Consider the following 23,906-nt stretch of genomic DNA (forward strand, 5'->3'; position numbering starts at 1 on the left):
TCACGATGTATGATGTGTTCTAAAAGAAACAGTTTGAGGGTATAGGAAGGAATGTGGCATACTTGCTTTTTTGTAGACCACATGGTAAAGCCTGTCACCAGCAGCTGTGTGAGCATCAGAATTTTGGAAGTGGTTTAAAATTTTTTTAAAAATTGATTAATACTTCTGTTAAAAACAGGGAATGAAAAAAACTGTTTGAGTTGTCTTATTTTTTTTTTTCTTTCCTACTTAATTACTCTCTAGACACTTTTGGCACTCATGGAAATATTTTTAAGTGTTCATTTTCCTTTTTAATAGCTTCTCCCAAATGCAAGTCAAGTACAGTGATTATGTGATTTCCTACAGTCAGTACTTAATCTTAGTCAACACAGTTCCTTTTCTGTCTTTGGCAGAACTGACTTCTAATTATTATTTGTTTTTATCTGCTACCTTCCGAATGGTTTTCATAAGTGCTCCTCAAACACTGTGTGACTGAGTGCAGAACGAGTTTGTGATTCCTGCCTGACCTCAGAGTTGCATCTGCATGCACTTTTCTGACAGAAACCTGGCTCTTGAAGAGTGTTCATCCTGAAGAAGGCAAAACCTAACAGCTGTCTTTTTGTTCCATCATCCTTACCTGAAAAACGTCTTCCTAATGTCTGATCCAAATCTCCCCTCTGCCAGTTTAAATCCATTCCCCCTTGTCCTGTCACTACATGCCTTTGTAAAAAGTCCCTCTCCAGGTTTCTTGTAGCCCCCCTTTAAGTACTAGAAGGCTGCTATAAGGTCTTACCAGAGCCTTCTCTTCTCAGGCTGAACAAGCCCAACTCTCTCAGCCTGTTTCCATAGCAGAAGTGCTCCAGCCCTCTGAGCATCTTTGTGGCCTCCTCCGGACTTGCTCCAATAGGTCCACACCCCTCTTGTGCTGGAGTCCCAAGAGCAGGATGTGGGACTGCAAGGGGGGTCTCACGAGAGCAGAGGGGGACAATCCCCTCCCACACAGTATCTAAATAACTGAAATTAAAAATTAAAACAAACAAGTTTAGGAGTATTTTTACTTGAAGTTCCAATGGAAATTTTTATTTTAAAAAATAATGCCAGAAAAGGAAAATATGCCATGTTTTCAGGAAACCATGCGTATGTTTAGGTCCATCTATTTTTTTCAGGCTTCCTTCACTGTGTCACTTTTAGGTAACATTTTGTTGTTCCACTTTGTCCTAAATTTTAAATCTTTAATATATACAGTTATCTTTTAATCTTACTCTAAGATGATACTATTGAAAAATTACTTTTTAAAAAGTTGCCAAAGCCTCTTTTATAGGATTTAGCCTATCCAGGAGGAGGCTGTAATATTTTCTTAAAGATCTAGTAGTCTGTGCATCAGTTTTGATTGGTAAGTGGCATCTAGATCTTTAAGGATATGGCATTAAAAATAAGCTATAAAGTGGGCCAGGTGTAATTCCTCCTTTGAGTATTAATCTGATTGCATGTTTTCATGGTTAGAGGTCATATATTTTTCTACCAGGAGAGGTCACCATGGTAGTTTACAGAAGACAGGGTTTTATTTTTACTGCAAGGGCTTGCAAAAAAAGTTTCCTAACTGGGAGTTATTTCGATAATTTTACTGTTCTAAAAACAAGAAAATATTTTTTTTTTGTCATACGCATGATGTTTTAACGTACTAAAAGTAACAACACAATAAACCATGAATTTGTATAATGAAAAAAAAAATTTGTAGGTGAAAAGGACATTTTTTACTGTATTTTGATCAAAGAATCCCAGACTGGTTTGGGTTGGAAGGGACCTTAAAGCTCATCCAGTTCCAACCCCCTGACACAGCAGGGACACCTCCCACTAGACCAGGTTGCTCAAGGCCTTGTCCAACCTGGACTTAAACTCTGCCAGGGATAAGGCATCTATAGCCTCTCGGGGCAACCTGTGCCAGTGCCTCACCACCCCCACAGAGAAGAACTTATTCCTAATGTCTAATCTGAGTCTACCCTCTCAGTTTAAAGCCACTGTCCCTTGTCCTGTCACTACTTGCCCTTGTAAAATGTCCCTCTCCAGATTTTTTGTAGGCCCTCTTTAGGTATTGGAAGGCTGCTGTAAGGTTTCCCTTGAGCCTTCTGTTCTCCAGGTGAAACAAGAATACCAAGAGTGTTCTTGATTTTGAGGAAATAGGTTTTGCTGTAGATCATATTGATTCAACTTTGTTAATTTAATTTCTACTTTTATGCCATGATGTATTTAATGTTGTGGTCATTGCACTTGGAATGAAGGAGGAATAGGAAGTACTGTTTATCTTAATGTTTATCTGTGTGCAGAGGAGGTTTCATAATACATTTTGTGATATTTGTGTAGTGTTTATTGCCTGTGGAACAGTAGATGTTAATGAGGTGTCCAGGGCACTGACAGGTAAACTGCCTTAGTAGAAAAATTCACAAATTCTTTTATACTATGCAATATTGAAACTATGTTAGTGTAGAATACATCTGAATGAAAATAACCACATGACTCAAAAGCTTTCATGATGTTCTTTTATTCATTGTAATCTAAGAGAGAAGAGGTTGCTTTCTGAGGTTCATGTTGGTCTGTGGGAAGATGAATAAATAGATCAGGAAAATTATGTGAATACAATGTAAAGCCTTGTTAAAATAGATATGGAGTATTGCAGATTAAAAATATTAGAAAAAAAATGAGTCCACAAGTCTCTCAACACATTCCATAAGCTTAAATTGTCTGCTAAGTGACCTTGCTAAGTTGCCACAGTGTTTCTGGAATCAAATATAACTATCAAGCTTCTCAATGTGAATTATAATACAGTGATTCTTGTGTGTTATATTACTTTTTGCATTTCTGTAATGCAGTACAAAATGTGTTGCATGATAGTTGTGTGCTTTTCAACTATCTAAAAATAGAAATTGTTGCGCATTAACTATGACTGAGACAAATTAACAACTCATAATGCCGTTAGTCAAATTCTACTCACTTCTTACTCTAGCTCTATAGAGTTTTCTGTGCAAAGTGGTTTCAGAATGCGGCCCAAGAGACCAGAGAAACATATCTTTCTTGGGAATGAGAGGAAGGCGGAGAGATATATGCAAGATTTTTCCAGTTCCTGTCCTTGAAATTTTGGGACCCTCCCAAATCAAAAGGTTAAAAAACATGGATATGATTATTTACAGTTCTGAAGTGGATATTCACATTGGATAGATTCCAGTCCAGGAGCAAAGCTATACCCTTCTCCTTCTACCAGAGGTGGTCTTTTCATGTCAGGCTTCAAGACATGCTTTTGGGGAACTAGAAGGCTCCTGTGGAATACTGGTGGACATATAGAGAATTAAGAACTCCAGGCACTAAGTTCTTGAATCTTCTTGATTCACTATTTGATTGTGTTTGCCCTAGTGGGATCTTTCTGAATTAGTCAATTCTAGAAAAAAACGTGCTGCTCAAAAATCTTTGAGATTGTAATTAATTTCCTTTGTAGAAAAATTGGTTCCTGCCTAAACGGAATTGAAACTAAGTTGTCCACTCCAACTCACCCAACTCACTTGGATGGTAGTTGTCATAGGTAATGTGACCATGCACTTTCCTCATTAGTGTACAACTTCATTCTTTACAGGAAAGGCTAATGTCAATAAACTAAAAGATAAAGATACTCCTCATATGAAGTCAGCAAATTCAGCATATTTTTCACATGTGCATGGATAGTTTCTTTTTTAAGAAATGTTAAATAATTTTTTTATCCAAACAACAGACTTCCAAACATTAAGTGCATTGGCTTCATCTAAGACATGTAAGTCTGAATAAGCTAATGATACTATAGGACACTTAGTGTCTGACATCTGTTCTTCCATATACTGGATGTTACATTTTCACATATGATGTCTATCATCTTTATGAGAGCAAGCACAATAGTAGGAAGTATTCTCAGTATCAGTAGTTTTTCATAGCATTTGAGTAAACTATTAAATTAAACAGGTGACTAAATTGACATTTCTGAGTCTAAGGACTGGAAAACCGTGAAGACAGGTTATCAGATTAAATTCTGGACATAAGTACACGTGTGCAAACATTTGGACTATTAAAGCTTTATGCCTGCTTCTGAGGCTTCATTGTTTAGAGCTGCCATTCCTTGATTGAATCTTCATGAGCACACACTGTTCATTTAGCCATCCCACTTCCTCCTTTTACCGGAGCACCTAAATATTCCAATAAAAAAAGTGAAGAGAGCCTTGTGTGTGCTCTCTACCTAAAACACAGCTGCAGCTGAGAAAATACTTGTCTTTTTCATGTGTGCACTTTAATCACTCAAACTAAACTCTTTCCCTTCTCCTGCTTCCCTGGTGCAGATATCCGTAACCATACTGGAACGTAAATTCCAGATTATATATTTCACTTATACTCCTGTGTAAAATGTAGATTTTCTGTGTTAATGTGAGCACTTTTTTCATTTGGTCATCAACAACATTCTTGGTAAAAACTTGATGGCTTTTCAACAAGAGTTTCTTTTTTGACTGACTGAATTAGATATGCATGGAGCTTATTTTCATACACATTTCCCTTTAAGATTATTTTTTTATATTTTAATAAAATTAATAAAATGGGGTTAGACTGAGACTAGCATAAACATGATTATGTATTATTTTATGATTATGGGGTGGGGAAGACTTATGCATTGGCTAGATTTAAGAAAAAGAAAAAAAGAATTCAAAGATTAAATGAATTTAAGGACTTCCACCTGACTGGGCAAAATTATTGGTGTGTTTTTGTGTTTTTTTTTTTCTCCCAGACAGCAGGGACAAGCATAGAAAAACAGAATGCTGCTACTGACTTTAGCAAAGTTATTAGACAGTACAAGCCCAGTTTAAAATCTGTAATTATATGTCAGTTCTTTATGCGGCTAGGCAGTTACTGCATGTAAAATGCTTTACTGAGTATTACTGTGGCAATTTGAATTGCCAAAAGCATCCTTTACCACTAACAAAACAAGAAGAGACTTAACATGTAAGAGTGAAGAATCTGGTCAGTTCTGTTGTTCCCTTACTCTGTGCTTCACTTCCTGGCAGATAATTCGAATTGCAGTGCTGCCTAAAGACCTTCTCTGCTGGTACATTTCTCAATACAGCATGCCTTTGGCTGTGCTTCTGGAACACGTTCAGTGCCCCAGACAAAGGATGATGCTCTGTGCTTTTCCCCACCTGTCTCATGTTCCTTCAGTGGGTCATGGCAAATGTCCTGACAGTTTATGGCAGCTGTTGTGCTCAAAGGATACGCAGCGTTGCTTTCCTTTTCTTCCCTCATAGGAGTTCAGAGAAGGGTTGCTGAGAAAAATGGAAGGCTCAAAAGCTGACTGCTAGATAAAATAGCCAAGGGTATTTATTAACTGATATGGCTCCTTTTTTTTTTTTTTTTAATGTAATAGCTTGTTCTTACTTGTTGCTTTGTGGTTTGATTTCATGAAAGGAGTTCATCCCTGGCTTTCTGTTGATGCCAAATGGCTTTCCAGGTTTATGAAATCTGCTGAGAATCCTCCATCACATATTTCTGCCTTCACCACTTGTGGAAGAAAGGGAAAAATACTTCTGGGACCTCAAATACAACAGTTTTGCAGGATACTTATTACTATAATCCTATTTTGAAAGCAAGTGTTCTGTAAAATTTCAGAAAACTGGAGAATTATCTCAAAATGACATAAAGATGAAGGTAAATCGTTGGGAACATATTTGCCATACTATTTAATTTTCAGATTTGTTTGAAGACCTTTTCTGGTTCATGTTTTATACACAACAGCTCCTCACCATCTTTTGTTTCCATTTCAGTGAAAACAAGTATTTTTTTTTCTGACTTTCCAGAAAATTGCTGTGTTTTTTTCCCTTTACCAGAAGGTAAATGTGGCGCAATAAATTTAAGGTTGTGAAAAGTGTTTATGTGTGTAGGAGGAAAAGGAGGCAGGTTAGAGCTTTTTTAAAGGCAAATTTAGTGAGGTGCAGCTTGATCAGCCTTGACAGCCCTGGAAATGGATGTCTTCTATCTTTCATTAGCAGTACACATAACAGGATAAGTTTCATAATCTTCCTCCCCACCCCCCCTTTCTTGTTGGAGAGGCCACCTATAAAGCTGTGATGTTTGTCCAGTTTTCATGCTTCTTTGGTCTTTGGCCTGCCTGAGGCTGCCAACAAAAGTGTTAATTGCTGCGGGTTTGGTAACGTGGACACCTATCCAGGACAAAATGAACTGAGATCAGTGATTAATTTCAAATTTTTTGAAGATGTAGGTTCCTCCTTCTGTCAACGACTTAATTTTCCCTTTCATAGACTGTGCAACCTTATTGACTTCAGCAAGGTTTCCTGGATGTAACCAAGATGGGTTCTTGTCAGTAGTTGAAATAAAATCCTAGATTCTGGAATTTGCATTGAGAATGAAATACCCTCAGAACAGATATAATTTTAATTTCAGCTTCTAAAAGTAACCTCAGAGGATCATCAAAGAATAACCAAAGTCTCAAAAATTTTTGCTTCCTCAGTAGATATATATGTGCTTGTCTGCTTTCTAAACAGTTTCTTACCTGCCCCAGTGATTCTAATACACAGTTCCTGTAGAAATGATTCTTCCACTGCCATCAGTGTTGTCTGTTAGGACCAACATTGAATGAACTGCCACTGAGTGGCAGAACCATGCTTTTGATCCAGTTGGATGGCACATATATTTTCATTTAAATTGTTATGGGTATCTTCCCTCATCAAAGGGTAGGTTACCAACATTGTCAACGAAATTACATAAGCTATGCTTTCTGGTTGTGTTTCTTCCTCTAAGACTGTGAACACATGTATTTCTGAGATGGTCCTTAGCTCAGCCATTTTAGCCTGCGGATAAGGGTGTGAAACTGTTTGCTTCAGAAATGCTCTGTCAGTTCAAGCTTTGGTACTAGCTTTCTGCCTAATTACAGAAAGAAGTGCTCATGACTTCACAGCTTACTGCAAAGCTCCAGTGCTGTTTCTCCAGCATGTCTATTAGGTCTATGTAGTTCTGCTTCCTTTGGTGGAAATTAGAGATTCTTAATAAGAGACTTGAAAACAAATGCCACTGAGAGATGTTACTAGGAATCTGCTAAAAATGTAGACAATTTAATATGTGAGAGAGCATTTTGCAAGATTCCTGAAATGCAAGAATTGTTTTCCTTTGAAGATTGCCTTTGAATTGTGCTTTGACTATGAGGCTTGAACAGTTTAGATTTCAGAGCACAGACTCGAAAGTGTTAGAGGCTCTAGATAAGACATTTATTTGAAAAGTCAAACTTGTGGAGCAGATTTGTGGTGTATTTTCTTGTGCTTCTGCTTTGAAACTGTGCTGTAAACTTTCTAGCTTTCTACTAATTCTTTGGTTATGGTCAGGCTGAAACTGCCATGAAAACAGAGGAAGACTGTGCATATTATCTTGGTTCTCAGGCAAAACAAGGAGGTAGAAGTGGATACAGAAATGTTAACCTACCTTTGTTAAAAGTCAAAATTGATATGAAGTTTTGCGTATTAGTGTAGAGTTTTTCTTACCTGTTTCTAGCTTTGAAATACATTGGTCTTTTTTTCAGCCATTCAGAATGTCAGTTTTAAAGGCATGTTGGTGTTGTTATTGAGGGAAAATTGTGATTTAAGCGTGTTCACTCCTTGGGTGCTTTAGAATTCCCCGGGTGGAGATTGCAAGCATGTTTAAGTTAAAATACAAATATTTTCCAAAGCTGTAATTTATGTACTAGGTGTTTGGTGACTCTGAGTTACTGGATACAGTTTAGGTTGGAACAAAGCCTAGAAGCTGTGTTTTGGGTGTGCTAGCACATTGCAATGGTGGAGGAAAACAAGGAAGGAAAGAACAAAGATCTCAACAAATCTGTCCATGTTGTGATCTTTATTAATCTGCTTTCTCTAGAAGTATACTGATCCTTGGTTATGCGCAAGTGCTTTACAATATAGTGCTATAGAGGGAAGCATTATTAAAATAGAGGTGATTTATTTTATGTGCTGTATATATACTGCTCCCCTCAGTCGGCATGATCTGCAGTGGAGCAGTCTAATGCAGTGAACAGTGGGGGACCTGAACTGGAGAAACCTGAGGGGGAGCCCAGAGCACTGCCAGGAGCCTGCTGCTTGTACCATAGTGGCTGGTGGGACTTGGGTGGGAATGAGGGCCCCCCTCAAGAAACCCCAGGGAGCCCTAGCACCCAAAGCATTAAAACAGGGCATATTTGTGTGCAGGAAGGTTGCTGTAGCCCTGCCAGATTGACAGGGGTGCAATGGTATCCACCTGGTAGAAGTCTGTGTCCTCTCTAAACTCTACACAAACCATGACCGATGCAGCTTCCCCAAAAGAGCTCTGATGGGAATATACTGTCGCCCAGGTGTCAGGCTGCAGGGTGTGCCCAATATGCAGACCAGACCCACTTAGGGAAGTCTGCTGCTTCCCTTGGGGCCTGGGTTCCTGGCGTGAAGAGAAAGCTTTCTATCCTGGTACAGCCTTCAGATTATTATCTGTTAATTGATTTTCCATGTAGGCAGCAGTGAAGCAATAAGAAGTCCAACGACAATCAAGAGAGACTTCAGGGCTTTGGGACGATTGATTAAGGGATCAGGAGCACAAGCAGTATTCTCCTCTGTCCCTCCATTTGCAGGTGAGGGAAGAGGCAGGAAGACCCAGCAGATCAATACAGAGAGGGACTTCTGGATGAAGTGGAGATTGGTGCCTGTCTTGGTCACAGTGACCCCAAAGTAGTTCAGTTTCAAAAGCTGGTGATAGGAGAAAAACTGCCATGAAAACTTCAGTCCTGGATATGGAGAAAGCAGACTTTGGGCAGCTGAAGGAGATAGTTAGTAAAGTTCCCTAGGGGTCTGTTTTTGAAGGTATTGGTGTCTGCAAATGCTGGTCACTTCTTAAAAGCCATGTCTTAAGAGCACGGAGCAGGCAATTCCCAAGTATTGAAAGTCAAGCAGATGGGAAAGAAGCCTGGCTTGGCTGAACAGGGATCTTCTTCTAGAACTTAGGCAGAAAAAGAAAGTGGTATGGATGCTGGAACCAAGGACAAGTGACATAGGAGGACTACAGAGATGCTGTTTGCCGCTGTAGGGTGAAAATTCGTGCAGCCAAAGCTTGATTAGAGTTCAAGCAGGCCAGCAATGTGAAGGACAGCAAAGAGGGCTTTTAAAAATATGTTAATAGCAAAAGCAGAATCAGAGAGCATTGAGCATTTGCTTGATGAGATTGGTCACCTCACAAATAGGGACATAGACAAAGGGGAGACATTTATGCCTTCTTCACTGCTGTCTTCAACATCAATGGTGGGCCCTAGAAACCCCGGAGTCCTATGCTGAAAGACTATGACTGGGGGGATGATAAACTTCCAGGCAACCCTGAATGTGTTTGACACTTGCTGCTCCAGCTGGATGCACATGGGCCCCACTGGGATTCCCTCCAGGGTACAGAAATTGCTGGTTGATGTCATTGTGGGACCTCTCTCCATTATTTTTCAATGGTCTTGGGAGTCTGGAGAGGTCCTAGTTGTTAAAAATCACAAATGTTATCCCAGTTTTCAAGAAGGTTAAACAGGAACACCCTGGTAATTACAGACCTGCCAGTTATAGGAGTAAATTAGATGTGCAAACTGAAGTCTGTCTTTTAATGAAAAAAAATTGATGTTTTGTTCTTTTAATTCTGATAGGAAATAGTTCTGGTTGTGTTTTTTGGTGCTGAATATGTGGTCCGATTGTGGTCTGCAGGCTGCAGGAGTAAGTATGTTGGCTTCCAGGGAAGAATACGCTTTGCCAGAAAGCCAATATCAATTATCGGTAAGATTTAAACTCTTTTTTTCTTAACTTTTTTATTGCAATAAATTTTAAAGACGTCAACTACTGCAGAAACAACATAGCAGTTCTGAGCCGTGTCTCAGTCATTGATCTGCTTTGTGAATCTATGCCATTATTTCTTCTTTTGAGTTGCTAGAACTAACATTTAAAATATGGCTATGACATAAGCAGCCATCAGCTTAAGAAAGGCAAAATTCTCAGGGAAGAAATATTTACTAAATCTACTGTTGTGATTGGAGAAAATTGACCAGACTTTGAATGCAATATTCTTCCTTCGCTCTCCTGAAGAAACCAAACACAAAGGTTTGTATAAATTGGGAAAAAACATGGAAATGTGCAAAGTATAACTCAGGAAAAATTCCTCTGGGTAGTACTAAAGTTAAGTCATTTTAGGTGGTTTAAGGGACTATTGTGGGTAGCATCACTGGGGTTCAGGGGGAGAGGTGACTAATAGAGCCTGTGGAACAGTGAGGGATTAATAAAATGTGACGTTCAAACAAAATTGCAGTAGTACATAAAATCATTGTTTCTGTTTTAAGTCTGTAATTTTATATAGACTCCAGTAGAGCTGTGAATTTTACGTTACTCAGACATCAACTCATTGAGTTTTAAATAGAGCAAAGTGGGAGAGGTAAAAAGGGGAGAGAAAGAACTGATGTTTTCTTAACCATCAGTGACTTTATGCAGTTTGGTGCAAAAACTCATGAAACATATTCTGTTATACATTTAGACGTGGGCAGTGAATTATGTGATGAGATACTGTACTGAGTTTTGGGTTATTGAGAAAGAAGTGTTTCATCACATACAAACAAATTCTTCAGTTTCTTCTTGATCTGATTTCATGATTAGTTTCATGATCTAACCATGAAGCCTATAACTAACTTTTATTTTCTTCTAATCATGTTGTTGACTTCTCTTTCAGTAAGAAATGCCTCTTAGAAAGGTATATTAGAGTATACAGGTGCAGGAGGAAATGTGGCAGTCCCATTAAAGTGTGTTTTCAACTTGATACTGGTTCTGTATACTGGCATTGTGCATCTACTACAGTAAACATTAATGTCTGTATAGCCCTTGGAGAAGACACAGTGTTTTTTTAAGAAAAACTAAGAATGGCTGCAGCTGGTTGTGCATTCAAAAGTATCAGCTCTGTTTTAAAATTTAAAATTCCCCTAAGAATACAATAAATTTAAAGTCAAGATTTGTTTTGACATATCAAGTGCAGATGGATCTGTGTCTACACTCATCCAAATGACTAAAGTTGGCAAATACATTTGCTGTGAGTGACAGAATCATCCTGACTAATCCTATCATTTTCAAATAAACAAGAATAAAATGCAAACATCAGAAAAAGAAATTAAAGGACTAGAATATAATTTAAAAAATAAGGTATTAATTTTACTTTGCAAAAATCTCCATTATAAAATCAGAAAATATCACTGAAATGTCTTTGATACCAGAAAGATTTTTTAATTGGGTTCTATCCACACTAAAATTTTGATTAATTCTTAGAAAGTTCAACTTGGGTAGCAGTTTTGAACTTCTTTAATTTCTCCAACTGTCTTTCTATTTTCCTCCTCTCTAATAGTAAATAAAAATATTTTGGTTCTTATTAGCAGAAAGAGATTTAGTAGTCAAGCCTAGTTATTACTTTCTTTTACAAAAAAAACATTACATTTACATTTACAAATGTAAATGTTTTATAAAACATTTACATTACAAAACTGGGAGGAGTGGCTGACACACCAGAGGACTGTGCTGCCATTCAGCGAGACCTGGACAGGCTGGAGAGTTGGGCGGGGAGAAACTTGATGAAATTTAACAAGGGCAAGTGTAGAGTCTTGCATCTGGGGAAGAACAACCCCATGTACCAGTACAGGTTGGGGGGTGACCTGCTGGAAAGTAGTGAAGGGGAAAGGGTCCTGGTGGATAGGAGGATGACCATGAGCTAGCAATGTGCTCTTGTGGCCAAGAAGGCAAATGGCATCTTAGGGTGCATTAGAAAGGGAGTGGTTAGTAGGTCAAGAGAGGTTCTCCTCCCCCTCTACTCAGCCTTGGTGAGGCCGCATCTGGAATATTGCGTCCAGTTCTGGGCCCCTCTGTTCAAGAAGGACAGGGAATTGCTTGAAGGAGTCCAGCGCAGAGCCACAAAGATGATTAAGGGAGTGGAACATCTCCCTTATGAGGAGAGGCTGAGGGAGCTGGGTCTCTTTAGCTTGCAAAAGAGGAGACTGAGGGGTGACCTCGTCAATGTTTACAAATATGTGAAGGGTAGGTGTCAGGATGATGGAGCTAGGCTTTTTTCAGTGATATCCAGTGATAGGACAAGGGGCAATGGGTGTAAACTGGAACATAGGAAGTTCCACGTTAACATCAGGAAGAACTTCTTTACTGTAAGAGTGACAGAGCACTGGAACAGGTTGCCCAGGGGGGTTGTGGAGTCTCCTACACTGGAGATATTCAAGGCCCGCCTGGACAAGTTCCTGTGTGATGTACTGTAGGTTACCCTGCTCTTGCAGGGGGGTTGGACTAGATGATCTTTTTAGGTCCCTTCCAACCCTTGGGATTCTGTGATTCTGTGATTCTGATTCTTTATGTACTTGTTTAATATTATTGCGTTACATGCTGCATAAAATAGTATGTTAACTTTTAACTTTTATTCTATAAATGGGGAAGAAAAGGGTTAAGACAGGATATACACTATTTCTTGAATGTTCTTTAAAAAAATGCCCTAAAATGGAAAACGATGCAGCTTCTCTACCTTGTAAATAATTTTTTTTTTATTTCTTAGGTAGATTTTCTAAAGTTAGCCTAATTTATCTCCTCTTTGCAGACAAGTTACAGGTGAGAAAAGACAATTCTATAATAAAAGAACCTGTCAGGAGACATAGATTGAATTCATTCCCAGCATACCAAGAAACCTTAGAAAAATCACTTTGTCTCTCCATGCTTCTTCATTCCCTAGTTCACAGGATGAACATGTTTAAAGAGTGTGTGGTAGTCATGTACTATGGCATCAGCAGTAATAGTGATACTTTTCCTAATTATTGATTTAATACTTCCATTACTTACTATTTCTGTAGGGTTAGATTAGGAGCTAAATGCTTCTGAAAATCCTAGCCTAATTAAAATTTCATGAACGGCAGGTACCAAACACAGGTAAAATCAAGAGAATGTCTTTTCACAACCTCTTTTATCCTTTTGTTATTGTTGCAGAAAATGTCACAAAGAAAGAATTTATGAATTAACTTTTGTTTCTCCTGGTTTTGACAGCATGCAGTTTGAAAGACATAATGGGAATCTCATGGTAGTAGATGTGACATCCCCAGAGACCTTCAAGGCCAAGCTGGATGTGGTTCCAGCCAACCTGATCTAGTTAAAGATGCCCCTGCTTGTGGCAGTGTCTTGGACTAGATGGCCTTTGAAGGTCCCTTCCAACCCAAACCATTCTATGATTCTATGATTTTAAGTTATGAAGTGCCAGTAGGACAAAAAAGTTCAGCAAAAAAGAATGTGCTATAAATCAAATTCAAATATGTCCATGTGATATATTTAAGTCTTTGTGGACATCATATTATCTCCAGACTACTAAGAACATACCTGCAAGCTGAAGACTATTTAGATTCCATAAAATACTATGGCAATTAAAACTTAAAATACAAATGCAAATGTTTTTACTGTTTTAAGTTTAAAAAAGGATTAATTGCTTTTAATTCAAAAGCTGAGAATTGCATACTAGAAAGTAAACTTGTGAGAACACTGGAAACAAGTCAGCAATTTGCTGAAATGAAGCAGTACTCAAGTAGGCTGTATAATAGGTGTTGCCATTTGCTGTGCTGAAGTTTATGCGTAACTAAGTAATTTTTTTCACTGCCAAGCTGATTTTAAAGAAAAAAATGGCAGCTGTTTGAAATATCCCAAGGATTCATAATTTAAGAGTAAGCCATGGGGACAGTGGACAAGCAGTGAACAAGGTTTTTAAATCTGTGTACCACACATACTAAGTTGCAGGGAATGTGATTTATGGAGGTCTGTCACCTACGTATGTAATTCACATATTATATAGAAGACACTACGTCATTTTTGTCTCTCTACATCTAATGTATGTGTGCAGACATGTTTGCAAACATGTAAGTAGGTAGAATGTTTGAGAAGGATATCCACATATTGCTGTTTATAAATTACTGGAATTGAATTTTTAAAATTAGCAAACCTTCCTGACACTTTCTTTTTCAAAAACTAGCATAAATACTAATGTAATGCTAATCTAAATACTAATGCTTGTTAAAGTTGAAAAGTTGTTTAAACAAATTTTGGCTCTTCGTCTTGATATTTTCCATGCCAAGCATCTCCTTCAGTTTGAGTCTAGTGGAGACATCCCATGCAAAAAGTTTAAGCTGTTTCTGAAAAAGGCAATTCTGATGATTTCTTATGGAGAAGCACTAGCACTTCCACACTTTGAAGCAGATACTTGAAATTTAGAAAACACCTTTTTGATTGTTACTGAAAATCGATTCCAAGCTGACTGACTAACAAGCCTCTGAAAAATTGGTAGCTCGTTTGTGCTTAAAATGCCCTGCTAAAATTTGCTCTTATATTCTTCAATCTGCAGTGAGCCTGCACAGTTCAAATTTCAGGTTTATCTGAGCAGCAGTGCTTGGGTTGGAAGTGGAAAATCTGTTGGTTTTGGTTTTATAGTGCTCTCCCTGCAACTGCCCAGGGCACATGGAAAGAGAAAATAGCAGGCTGAAGTGCTGAGGTGAAGTGGTGGGGTAGGAGGAAATGACTGGGACATACAGGCTCAGTGAAATGACATGAGGTAAGGGTCTGGAAGAAGGACATATAAAAAGACTGACAGGCAAGCAGGAGGCTGAAGGAAAAAAGCAGAGGATGAAAATACATGGGGCTGAAAGGTGGCAGTGTAAAGGCAGAAAGATATGCTGAAGACCTAGAGAGTAAAATAGTATTGTTTGAACCAGTAAACTGGGATTAGTATGAGAAGCCTAAAGATTGGAAACTGGCAACAAAACTAGGTACAGAGAAGAAGCAAATAGAAGAACAAGTTGGGGAGGGGGAAATAAAATATCTCTGCCATGTAGAACACACTTTCAGAAAAGCAGAAAGTACAAATGAAAAATCTATGTTGCTGTCAGTACCTGATTAAAACTATTTTCTTAAGTGTCAGTCTTTGCCTCCTCCAGTGCTGGACATCAGGTGGATATGTATATATCTGATAATTTTGTAAGGATATCAGCTGCATCTTTTGCTTAAGGGCAAAGATCTGTATTATAATGTGTTGGGAAGAAAACCCTCCCTAAATTCTGAGTGTTTACAAATGTATGTTCATGTACATACATGATAAAAGAAGAGCATAAAAAATTTGGAAGGTCACGTACTGAAAAGTTAAGAGTATCCCAAAATGGAAGCTCTTTCTGTAGCCTTAACGTATTCCTCTCTCTATTTATTTACATTTTCATTTAGCTACAATTATTGGAGTACAGTCTTTACACTGATTGAGTGCTATCCCATGGGGAGGAATACTGCTTTTGCAGCAAAAATCAGACTGATACTGGAAATTAATCCAAGTAAGAGAGTGAAGGATACTGTTATTGTAGAACTGCTGCAATATTTCTTGCAACAACAACACGATTTGAATAACAGGAGAATGGTTAAAGGAGAGGAAAACGTTACCCTTGTTGGAGGCAACTGTTGCCTCTGAAGTTGAATTCTATTCTGCATCTTGCCTAGGCATCACATGGAATCTCTGTGGCAGTAATTTAAATCAGTTTTCACAAGTGTGCCTCATTTTCTGGATGTCCAAATGAAGACTTTGAAGTTAGGTTACAGAAGTTCTGAGCTCTCACAGCTGCAAAAGTGAAGTCAGCAGGCACTGGTTTTTTTGAAGTACAATATAGTGTTAAGTGCTGTGAAGAATAAAGTACTGCCTGTTTAAAACTGGCAAGGAAAATTTACCAAATCTTGCCCTCATTCTGTCTACATTCACTACGTGTTTATAATACTATCCTTTATTTTCTGGTTAGATTTTGAAAGTGAAGCATTCAGATGTCCTAAAGAAGATTACCACAGAAATGCCCATAAGGAAATTAGAAAAATGTCTTCTCAGAATAATGTTCAGTAATTAACAGCGATAGACCTGTTCACTGAAATAGGATAAGAGAAAGTAAGGGATGCTGGCATTGTGAGCACAATCCATCCTTTGCACTGTATAATGCTGGAACTCTGTAAACTGTGGAGTTGTGGAAAAAAGAAAATTGAACTCTGGAAACAATTATTTCTTCATACAAAGTAAACCAAAAACTCTGATTCTTTTAAGCCGCCTTTGTTCTGACAGTTCCCTAAACTTTGAAAGCTTGTCTTTACAGCTTTGATACAATTTTTAAACTAAGTGTATGTATGCATATATGCCTATGATACTTGTCTTTATGCATGTCATTATTGATTGAAGCAAACCCTTACTTTCCATCTCAAAAAGCCTTGAGCCAAAATGTAGATTCATTTCTAGGGTGTACATATGCGTTTGCCTTTGTTGTTTTTATGGCAAGCTGCTTGATCTGTCAGGATCTTTAAATTTTCCATTATTAAATTCATCATGGAAGAAACTGTATTTATTGTTTTTTTGATATGAAGCTATTACATTCACTTACTGGGCACCAAATTTCAGCTAGCTATTTTTGTAAAGTGTTTTGCTCTGTATTTTTTGTGTGTTCTGGTGCTGAGAGCTAAATTTTATATATTCTGCCTTTTTTCTTTCTTTTTTTTAACAGATCTCATTGTGGTAGTAGCCTCAATTATTGTTCTGAGCATAGGATCTAATGGCCAGGTGTTTGCCACCTCTGCAATACGGTATGGTCTTGTAGTGACTGTAGCTCTTCACAACTGCAGATGTTAGATGTCTATCTAATTTCCCAATTTCTGAATTGGATGTATAAGTACTTTTCTCAATATAGGAAAAGTTACAGTATTGAAACATTAGACAGTGAAACACTGTGTGTTACTGTGCTTGGACACTGGTTGGGAAAGAACAGGGCAGAAACAAGGCATATTAAGAATAGTGGGAATGCTGAAGTCAAGAGGAAAAACCTAAACTTTATGTCCTATATAAAACATCAAACAGCTCCCTTTCTGGGACAAAAGAGTATTACAGAACATCGGTTTATTTAAGAGGCAATCCAGGCAGCACTTAACTCTGTACTTTTTGAGTATGAGTAATGGGTTTGTTTAAAGAGTAATTATGCTTCAGTGGATTTGTTTGGCACAAGTAACTCATACCATACATGAACCAGAAACATTTGATGTCTATAGTGTTTGTTCAGCTTGCATCAAGTACTGCAAGCTTGTTTTAGGAAGTAAAGTGGGTAAATAGAACTAAGGAATGATAAGCACGGTAGGTGTACTTCCCACTTCTAACTTAACTTGCAAGATGTGCTACATGTTCTGTTACAAGCCTCTGATTCCCAATGCAGTATAATCACTAGGAAGTGAGAATGTACAGTACTGTCTAAACTGTTCAGTTGTGTAGACAAGCACTGGACAGAAATAAATGTGTAAAGTAATTTTAAGGTAACTGTTACCATAGAACATTAATCCTTACATGATGATAAAGACACACAGGCAGCATGAATGTGATTTGTCTGCTCATATAAGAGTACAGGAGGATAAATGGGAAAATTCAAAAGACTATTTAATTTAACTAAAATTATAGGAATTACTTTAATGAAAAGGCGCACTGTGGCTTGTATACAGGGGACCTATATATAGATCTCCCCCTTCCTGACATAAGCAACTAGTAAGCTATTGCATCACCTAACTGTATTGGTGCTCACTTATATTGGTTAAATTACATTACAAGACAACCTGTATTTGGTTGTCTTGTAATTCTTCTTAGACTCTTCTTTTAATTAATAAGTTTTAAGTGGATATTTTGAAGTTTCCAGCTAGATAAAACTATTATTCCAATGGCATATCAAAGAAATAACAAAACATGGTGTTGCTATACACAGTCACTGATACATGATTTGATAGCCAGGATTATCGTGTGCTTTCCAAAAAATGACAAGCATTTGATTACTTGACTGTCAGCTGTGAAAGCTCAGAAAACCTGCTTTCTCAATAAAGGAAAAGTTGGGTCTTCCAGAAGACAGTATACCTTCCCAGTCTAAGACCAAGGACTGAAGGATGGCTGGCACTATGTTGAGTTTCTGGTGTGACCCAGAAAAATGCAGCCACAGTGGAATTAAAATAAGAAGATTGAATTAAAAAACAATGCTACCAACAATAACAACAAAATTCAAGGATAGCTAAAAAGAGCTAAAAATACTTTCAGTGAAAAATTTTCAGGTAGATGAATTTCACATTCATCCTTTCCTGCTTTTCACTGTTTTGTGTCAGTGATAATAAGTGTAAGCAAACAAAGTTCATTATTGAACAGGTGACTAGAATGAAATATTTCCATTCAATAAAATTCTGCTGAAGAGCAATGTAAATAATTTGTTTTCTTTAGTTGAAAATATTTGGAGTTTGTGATTCAATTATTGTCCTAAAAATCAAAAAAATACTATTTCCAACTAGATGTTTTCTATAACTTGTACAAAAAGGACTTCAGTAATACCATGTTTGATTCACATTCTTTTGGCAAATAGAGAAAAAAGGTTGCATATATTTATGTTAGCAAAGCTGGAAGCATCACTTTTGCTAAGAAAAGGAGGCATTTGAGAATCACCTCTCCTATGCAGAAAGTCTAAAAAAGTTGGTGTTGTTCAGCCTGGAGAAGAGAAAGTTCAGGGGAGACCTTATAGCAGCCTTCCGATATCTAAAGGGGGCCTACAAAACATCTCGAGAGGGACTTTTTAAAAGGGTAGGTAGGGATAAGACATAAAACTTTAAACTGAAAGAGGGGAGATTTAGATTAGATATAAGGAAAAAATGCTCCACTATGAGGTGAGGCCCTGGCACAGGTTGCCCAGAGAAGCTGTGGCTGCCCCCATCCCTGGCAGGCTGGACGAGGCTTTGAGCAACCTGGTCTTGTGGAAGGTGTCTGTGCCTGTGTTAGGGGGTTGGAACTATGATTCTATCCTAATTAAGTAAAATATGCAAGTTTCCACTGAGTTAGAAAGCACATAGTTTAGACGCCTTTTTTTTTTTTTTTAACTTGCTGTTGTTCCAGTAAATATATCTAAATATATTTGAATATAATGAAATGTAATTAAACATGCTATATACTCAGATAGATACTTCAAGTTTAAGATGCAACTGTAGCCAGGGACAGTGCTATCACATTTCTGTAATATGGCAGGATGTTAGTGTACATAGTCCTATATGTATAGATAGAGCAGTATTATTCTTAATCACTACTTTCATTTCATGTCTTATTTTTCTTACAGAGGGATCCGGTTTCTCCAGATACTTCGAATGCTTCATGTAGATCGACAGGGTGGCACGTGGCGATTGTTAGGATCAGTTGTTTTCATACATCGTCAGGTACTACATCTTTAAAGAGCCTTGGGATTTTGTTTACTTTAGTGTATTCTTTTCATGGACTTCAAATCATAGCCTGGTTTAAAGGAACAGTTACTGTTGCAAGAGAAAAAGTACTTCATATTTCCATCATGTGTTTCTACTATTAAAATGGGAACACTATACTTTACTTCAGGTCAGTAGCTAACAGGGTACCCGTATCAGGTATTATTTGTCTTTTTTCAAATTAATTTTTTGTTGTTATCCTTCAATATAATTTATTAAATGCAGTTATGTTGACTGCCTTTTATACTGCAAATACTGTTCACTGTCTTCACGGAAGATTTGTTCCTAGCTTGGTTGTTCTGTGGAAAAACAAACACTAGTGAAAAAGTCTTGATAGAACAAGTAAATTATTTAAATAGTTCTGTTTTCACTGCCTGAATAAAGAGCTTTCCAATTAATTCTATAAATAAAAATGCTAACTGTGCTATGGGAAATGCTAGAAAAGTTACTTATTCAAGGGTGTATTCACAGAGTTAAATTTGGCTGTAAATTGTTATATATCCATTGAAGCTTTGAAACAGTTATTCTGCATAAAAGTTCATTAAGCAGGAAAAGCTAAAATGTTTTAGTGTAGACTTCTAAAAATTTCTAGTTGAAGGCTTCTTTTGGGGACTTCATGGAATCTCTCAATGAAAAGCTGACTTAGCTTTATGAATATAATAATAAACTTTTATCATTAGCCTCGAAATATCATACTGTATTATGGAGGGCTAATACAGTGCTATGAATCTTTACATCAAACTTGTAATGGGGTTCTTTATCCTGCACTTTATGAGTGTGGTTATGAGTGAGAATAGGAGGTACTTAATCCAAAAGATTAATTTTATGTTAAAATTTTCTTTTCTTTGCTTTATTTCTCCCCCCCACCCCTTACTGTAGGAAATTTTATATCATGATGGCTGTGCAGCATTGATACACACCAAAGTGCTCTAGTATAAAGCCTGCTTTTATCCTGTACAACCAAATGACTTCTAACGCCCCAAGTTTGTGTGGTCTTCATTTACTAAGGTTGCATTGCCTAGATATCTAGCTAGGGCAGAGCTGATATTCAAACACACTTTCCCAACATCTGCTAACCTTAATGACAGAGGTGCCTGAGAGAATTTTTTCCTGTGGGTTTCAAAGTTTTAGTCAAGAATCTGGAAATGCTATCTCCAAAATATAACACTCAAGTCTTAAATGTCACAAACTTAAATAGTTTCAGTGATTTAAAAGGAAAAGAAATACCCGTGGAGAAGTGAATTTATGAATAAACACACCTGAAGTTCTGCTAATCCAAAGAAGTGATTATGATAATATATAAAACTCTACAGATCTGTAGTACTTGTCAGAGCAGATCACCCACTAACACATTAATAAAAAAAAAAAGTAAAAAACACAGTTCTGTATTGACATTGGACAAGTGCAGCTGAAACCCTAGCATGGTACCAAAGAGAAGAGAAAATAGAACCTTTATTCCTGTCCAGTCTGTTAAAGAAATTTTTGTTTAAAAAGAAAAACAAAACAAAACCACCTCAGCTGCTTTTTCTTTACAGACAGAGTACAAGGTCCTCATTTATTTGTTGAGTTTGGTACTCTTTCAGAAAAAAACGGGACTCTAGACCCTTAAACAGTGTGAGAAAATAAATTCACATCTTGTGACCTGTGAAAATAACAAACACTTGGACCTCTGTGGGCCCAGAAAAGCTTACTAAAGTTGTCACCAATGATTTCCATAGCTGTATTAGCCCACTCAGGCCTGATTTGGCTAGGAAGTTCTTCTATTTTCAGCAGGTTGAGCTTATACAAGCATTTCTTGCCAAAAGCAACAAAACATGAGTCAATATCACATGCGGGGATAGAAAGACATGGAATTTACTGAAAAACTGAGTTAGCCAATCCAGCTCCAGTTTCTAATCCTCTCAGTTTTACTTATTCCTCACCTTGCTTTGTGAGGTCTTCTACTGCTTTGAGGAGGGTGTTACTGATGAGTTGTGGAGTTAGGCTTTTCTGGTATTTTTCCTCAGTGTTGAATTTTATATTGTGTGGTCCTTATTGCAATTGAAAATATAATCTAAGTTAAAAAATGTCTCAAGTCAAGTCAATTTTACCTTTATGCATATTTCTTTTTTATTCTTGCTGTTTCCTTTGCATACATGTAACTGAAAGTCCTTGCTGAAAACAGTATTAGGCAGCATTCTTTTAAGCTCTTATCTATGAAAAAAAAGTAAAAATCATATAAACGTAAAGTTTTAAGGCCTGATTTCTGCAAACTGCATTTTACTTTGAGATCATGCATCAACTCATACTATTTGACATTGGTAAACACCAATCTATCTATATCTCTTGAAGTATGTATTATTTCAAAATCTTCTGCACTCTCTCTTAAAGACATTATTGGATTGCTACCATTGTTCTTAAATATAGGCATGTTAGTATTTTCTGTATATATACATATATAATATTGAGTGACATTTAGAATAAGTCTAAGACAATTACCTTTTTATCTCGGCTTTATTTAAAAAGAGTTCAGTCTTTATATGAATATAGGACTGCAGCTGAGAGGTGCCAATGGCAAAATAAGCCAATTAGTTCTGTTGATATTCCAAACACTTTGAAAAGATCTCATAAGACTATGCACAGCACTGCTGGAAAGCATATTTTTCTTCCCACTTCTGGCAAGTCAGCACTTAAGCCAGAAGTATTCCAATTATCAACCACTCTCTAATTCTGTCCTCTGAGACAAAATCAAAGGAAAGCAGTGATGGCCATCCCTCAATAACATGTAAAATCTGTTAATATCTGAGATGTAAGCAACATGCCAGTATAACTAAAAGATTTCTGTTGATGTCGGAAAAAGTCACAAATCTACTAGAGAAAAGCAGAATGTTTTCTTTGTAAGCAGGCAACAAGAATTAGTCTCCATTTCTGTTGTAGTTTTCTATGGATCACTGAACTTACAGTTTTAGGTGTTAAACAGTTTCATCTTGCATTGAAAAAAACTTGCGTAGGCAAACCAAAAAGTTATGAAGACATGCAAACTATAAATGTAAACATAAGGAACTTTTCAGAACAATGAAGTCATATCTACAAGTACACAGTAGTACACAAGTAACATCATTAGAAAAAAAGATGAGAAACAAGGGTGACCAGCATAGAAATCTGAACTACTGGAAACTTATTTTATTTCCTCTTTCATCTGCCTTGTTTAGCAAACAGGCCTGAAAAAATTAAGGCTCAGTTAGAAAGACTTGCCCATGGACAAAACTAAATATTATAAAAAATCTTTATTTAGGTCATTATTAAATTATTAGAGAAAAAACACCTACTTTGCTTTATGCTAAGACTGCATAAAAACTTACTGAACCTAGATTTTAATTAGTGCTATAGAAGAAGGAAGAGTGTATATAGTTCCTGCTGCTGGATGCAACTGCTAGCTATCAGGGCTACATTTTTTTAGGTAGCTCTTATGAAGAAATTAAAATAAATAAATAAATGAATGTATTAATTAATCTGAATTAAGTTTGATGAGAAAACCTGAACCTTCCCTCACAAATGTGAGAGCCTGACATACTTTATAAGTTGAAGCAATCCTTATTAGATGGGCTTCAATTTTAAATTTGTTTTATGGGAATATTTAATTCCCATATTGTTTTGAATTCAAGGAAAAAAAATAACTCCATCAAGGATTTAAGGCAGATGCCAATGAAGATGTAATATGATAATGTTTCACAACAAAAAAAGCTAAATATGTGCAAAGAAAATAAAGGAATAGTATGTGTTAACTATTGAAGCATTGTAAACTTCAGGTAATAAAAATAAGCTATTTTCCCTCATAACTAGTTATTGGATTTTCCTGAGGTGTAGATGAATATCTCATTTGATTATAATGTAGTGCTGCTTTCACAAGCTTTACACATTTTTGCATCTGTGACACCATACATTTTGGCTTGTTTAAATCCACAAGCACATTTTTCCTGAAGACTGTAACAACCCTGTGTCTAAGTCACATCCTTCCTATCCAAAAATCTGCAGGGAAACTGGTACATTCACAAGCAGTGTATCATGCCCTAACAAAAGTCCCTTCTAACAAACTGTCCTAGCTTCAAACAGTTTATTTTTTCAGGACTGAAATAAAGTTTACACCTACCTAACATTTTATCTTAAAATTTTACTTTTTCTTCACATGAAACTGCTAAGGCATCAATATTCGGTCTTAAGCAATCTAAATATCAGATACACAAATTCATTGCTTAGATACGGTCATAATCACAAGACATGGTTGTAATTTCTTAACTGTTATTTTAGTGTACTGTTCACAAAGTGCATCTCTAAAGCTGTTTTACTATTTTTCAAATTAGTAAATTCAAATTTCAAAAATACATTTGGTATTTTGAGTGGACAGTTGAGTAGAACAATTTCCATTTACAAGATGTAAAACAGTAGAGATGTCTTACCCTACATTTAGCTGTCCAAATAATCTTTTAGAAATGATGGCTTCTTGAATTCTTTAGTTGTGTATGAATAGAAATGAATATGAATAGAAAACAAGTCATTGAA

At 36.9% G+C, this 23,906-nt stretch overlaps 2 protein-coding genes across 2 annotated transcripts in view; one reads left to right on the top strand and one right to left on the bottom strand.

The window, feature by feature from the left end:
- The window catches only part of CCDC91 (coiled-coil domain containing 91), a 562,122-nt gene that overhangs the window by 386,756 nt on the left and 151,460 nt on the right, over window positions 1–23,906 (bottom strand). The window lies entirely within an intron of this gene.
- The window catches only part of LOC136010716 (potassium voltage-gated channel subfamily KQT member 1-like), a 475,694-nt gene that overhangs the window by 31,065 nt on the left and 420,723 nt on the right, over window positions 1–23,906 (top strand). Inside the window, exons 4-6 of the mRNA XM_065672339.1 lie at window positions 9,686–9,812; window positions 16,613–16,691; window positions 19,229–19,325. Of these exons, the coding sequence (XP_065528411.1) occupies window positions 9,686–9,812; window positions 16,613–16,691; window positions 19,229–19,325 (303 nt within the window). The remainder of the gene's footprint in view (window positions 1–9,685; window positions 9,813–16,612; window positions 16,692–19,228; window positions 19,326–23,906) is intronic.

Source organism: Lathamus discolor, chromosome 1 (assembly GCF_037157495.1).
Source record: "Lathamus discolor isolate bLatDis1 chromosome 1, bLatDis1.hap1, whole genome shotgun sequence".
In the NCBI taxonomy this organism is placed as follows: Eukaryota; Metazoa; Chordata; class Aves; order Psittaciformes; family Psittacidae; genus Lathamus; species Lathamus discolor.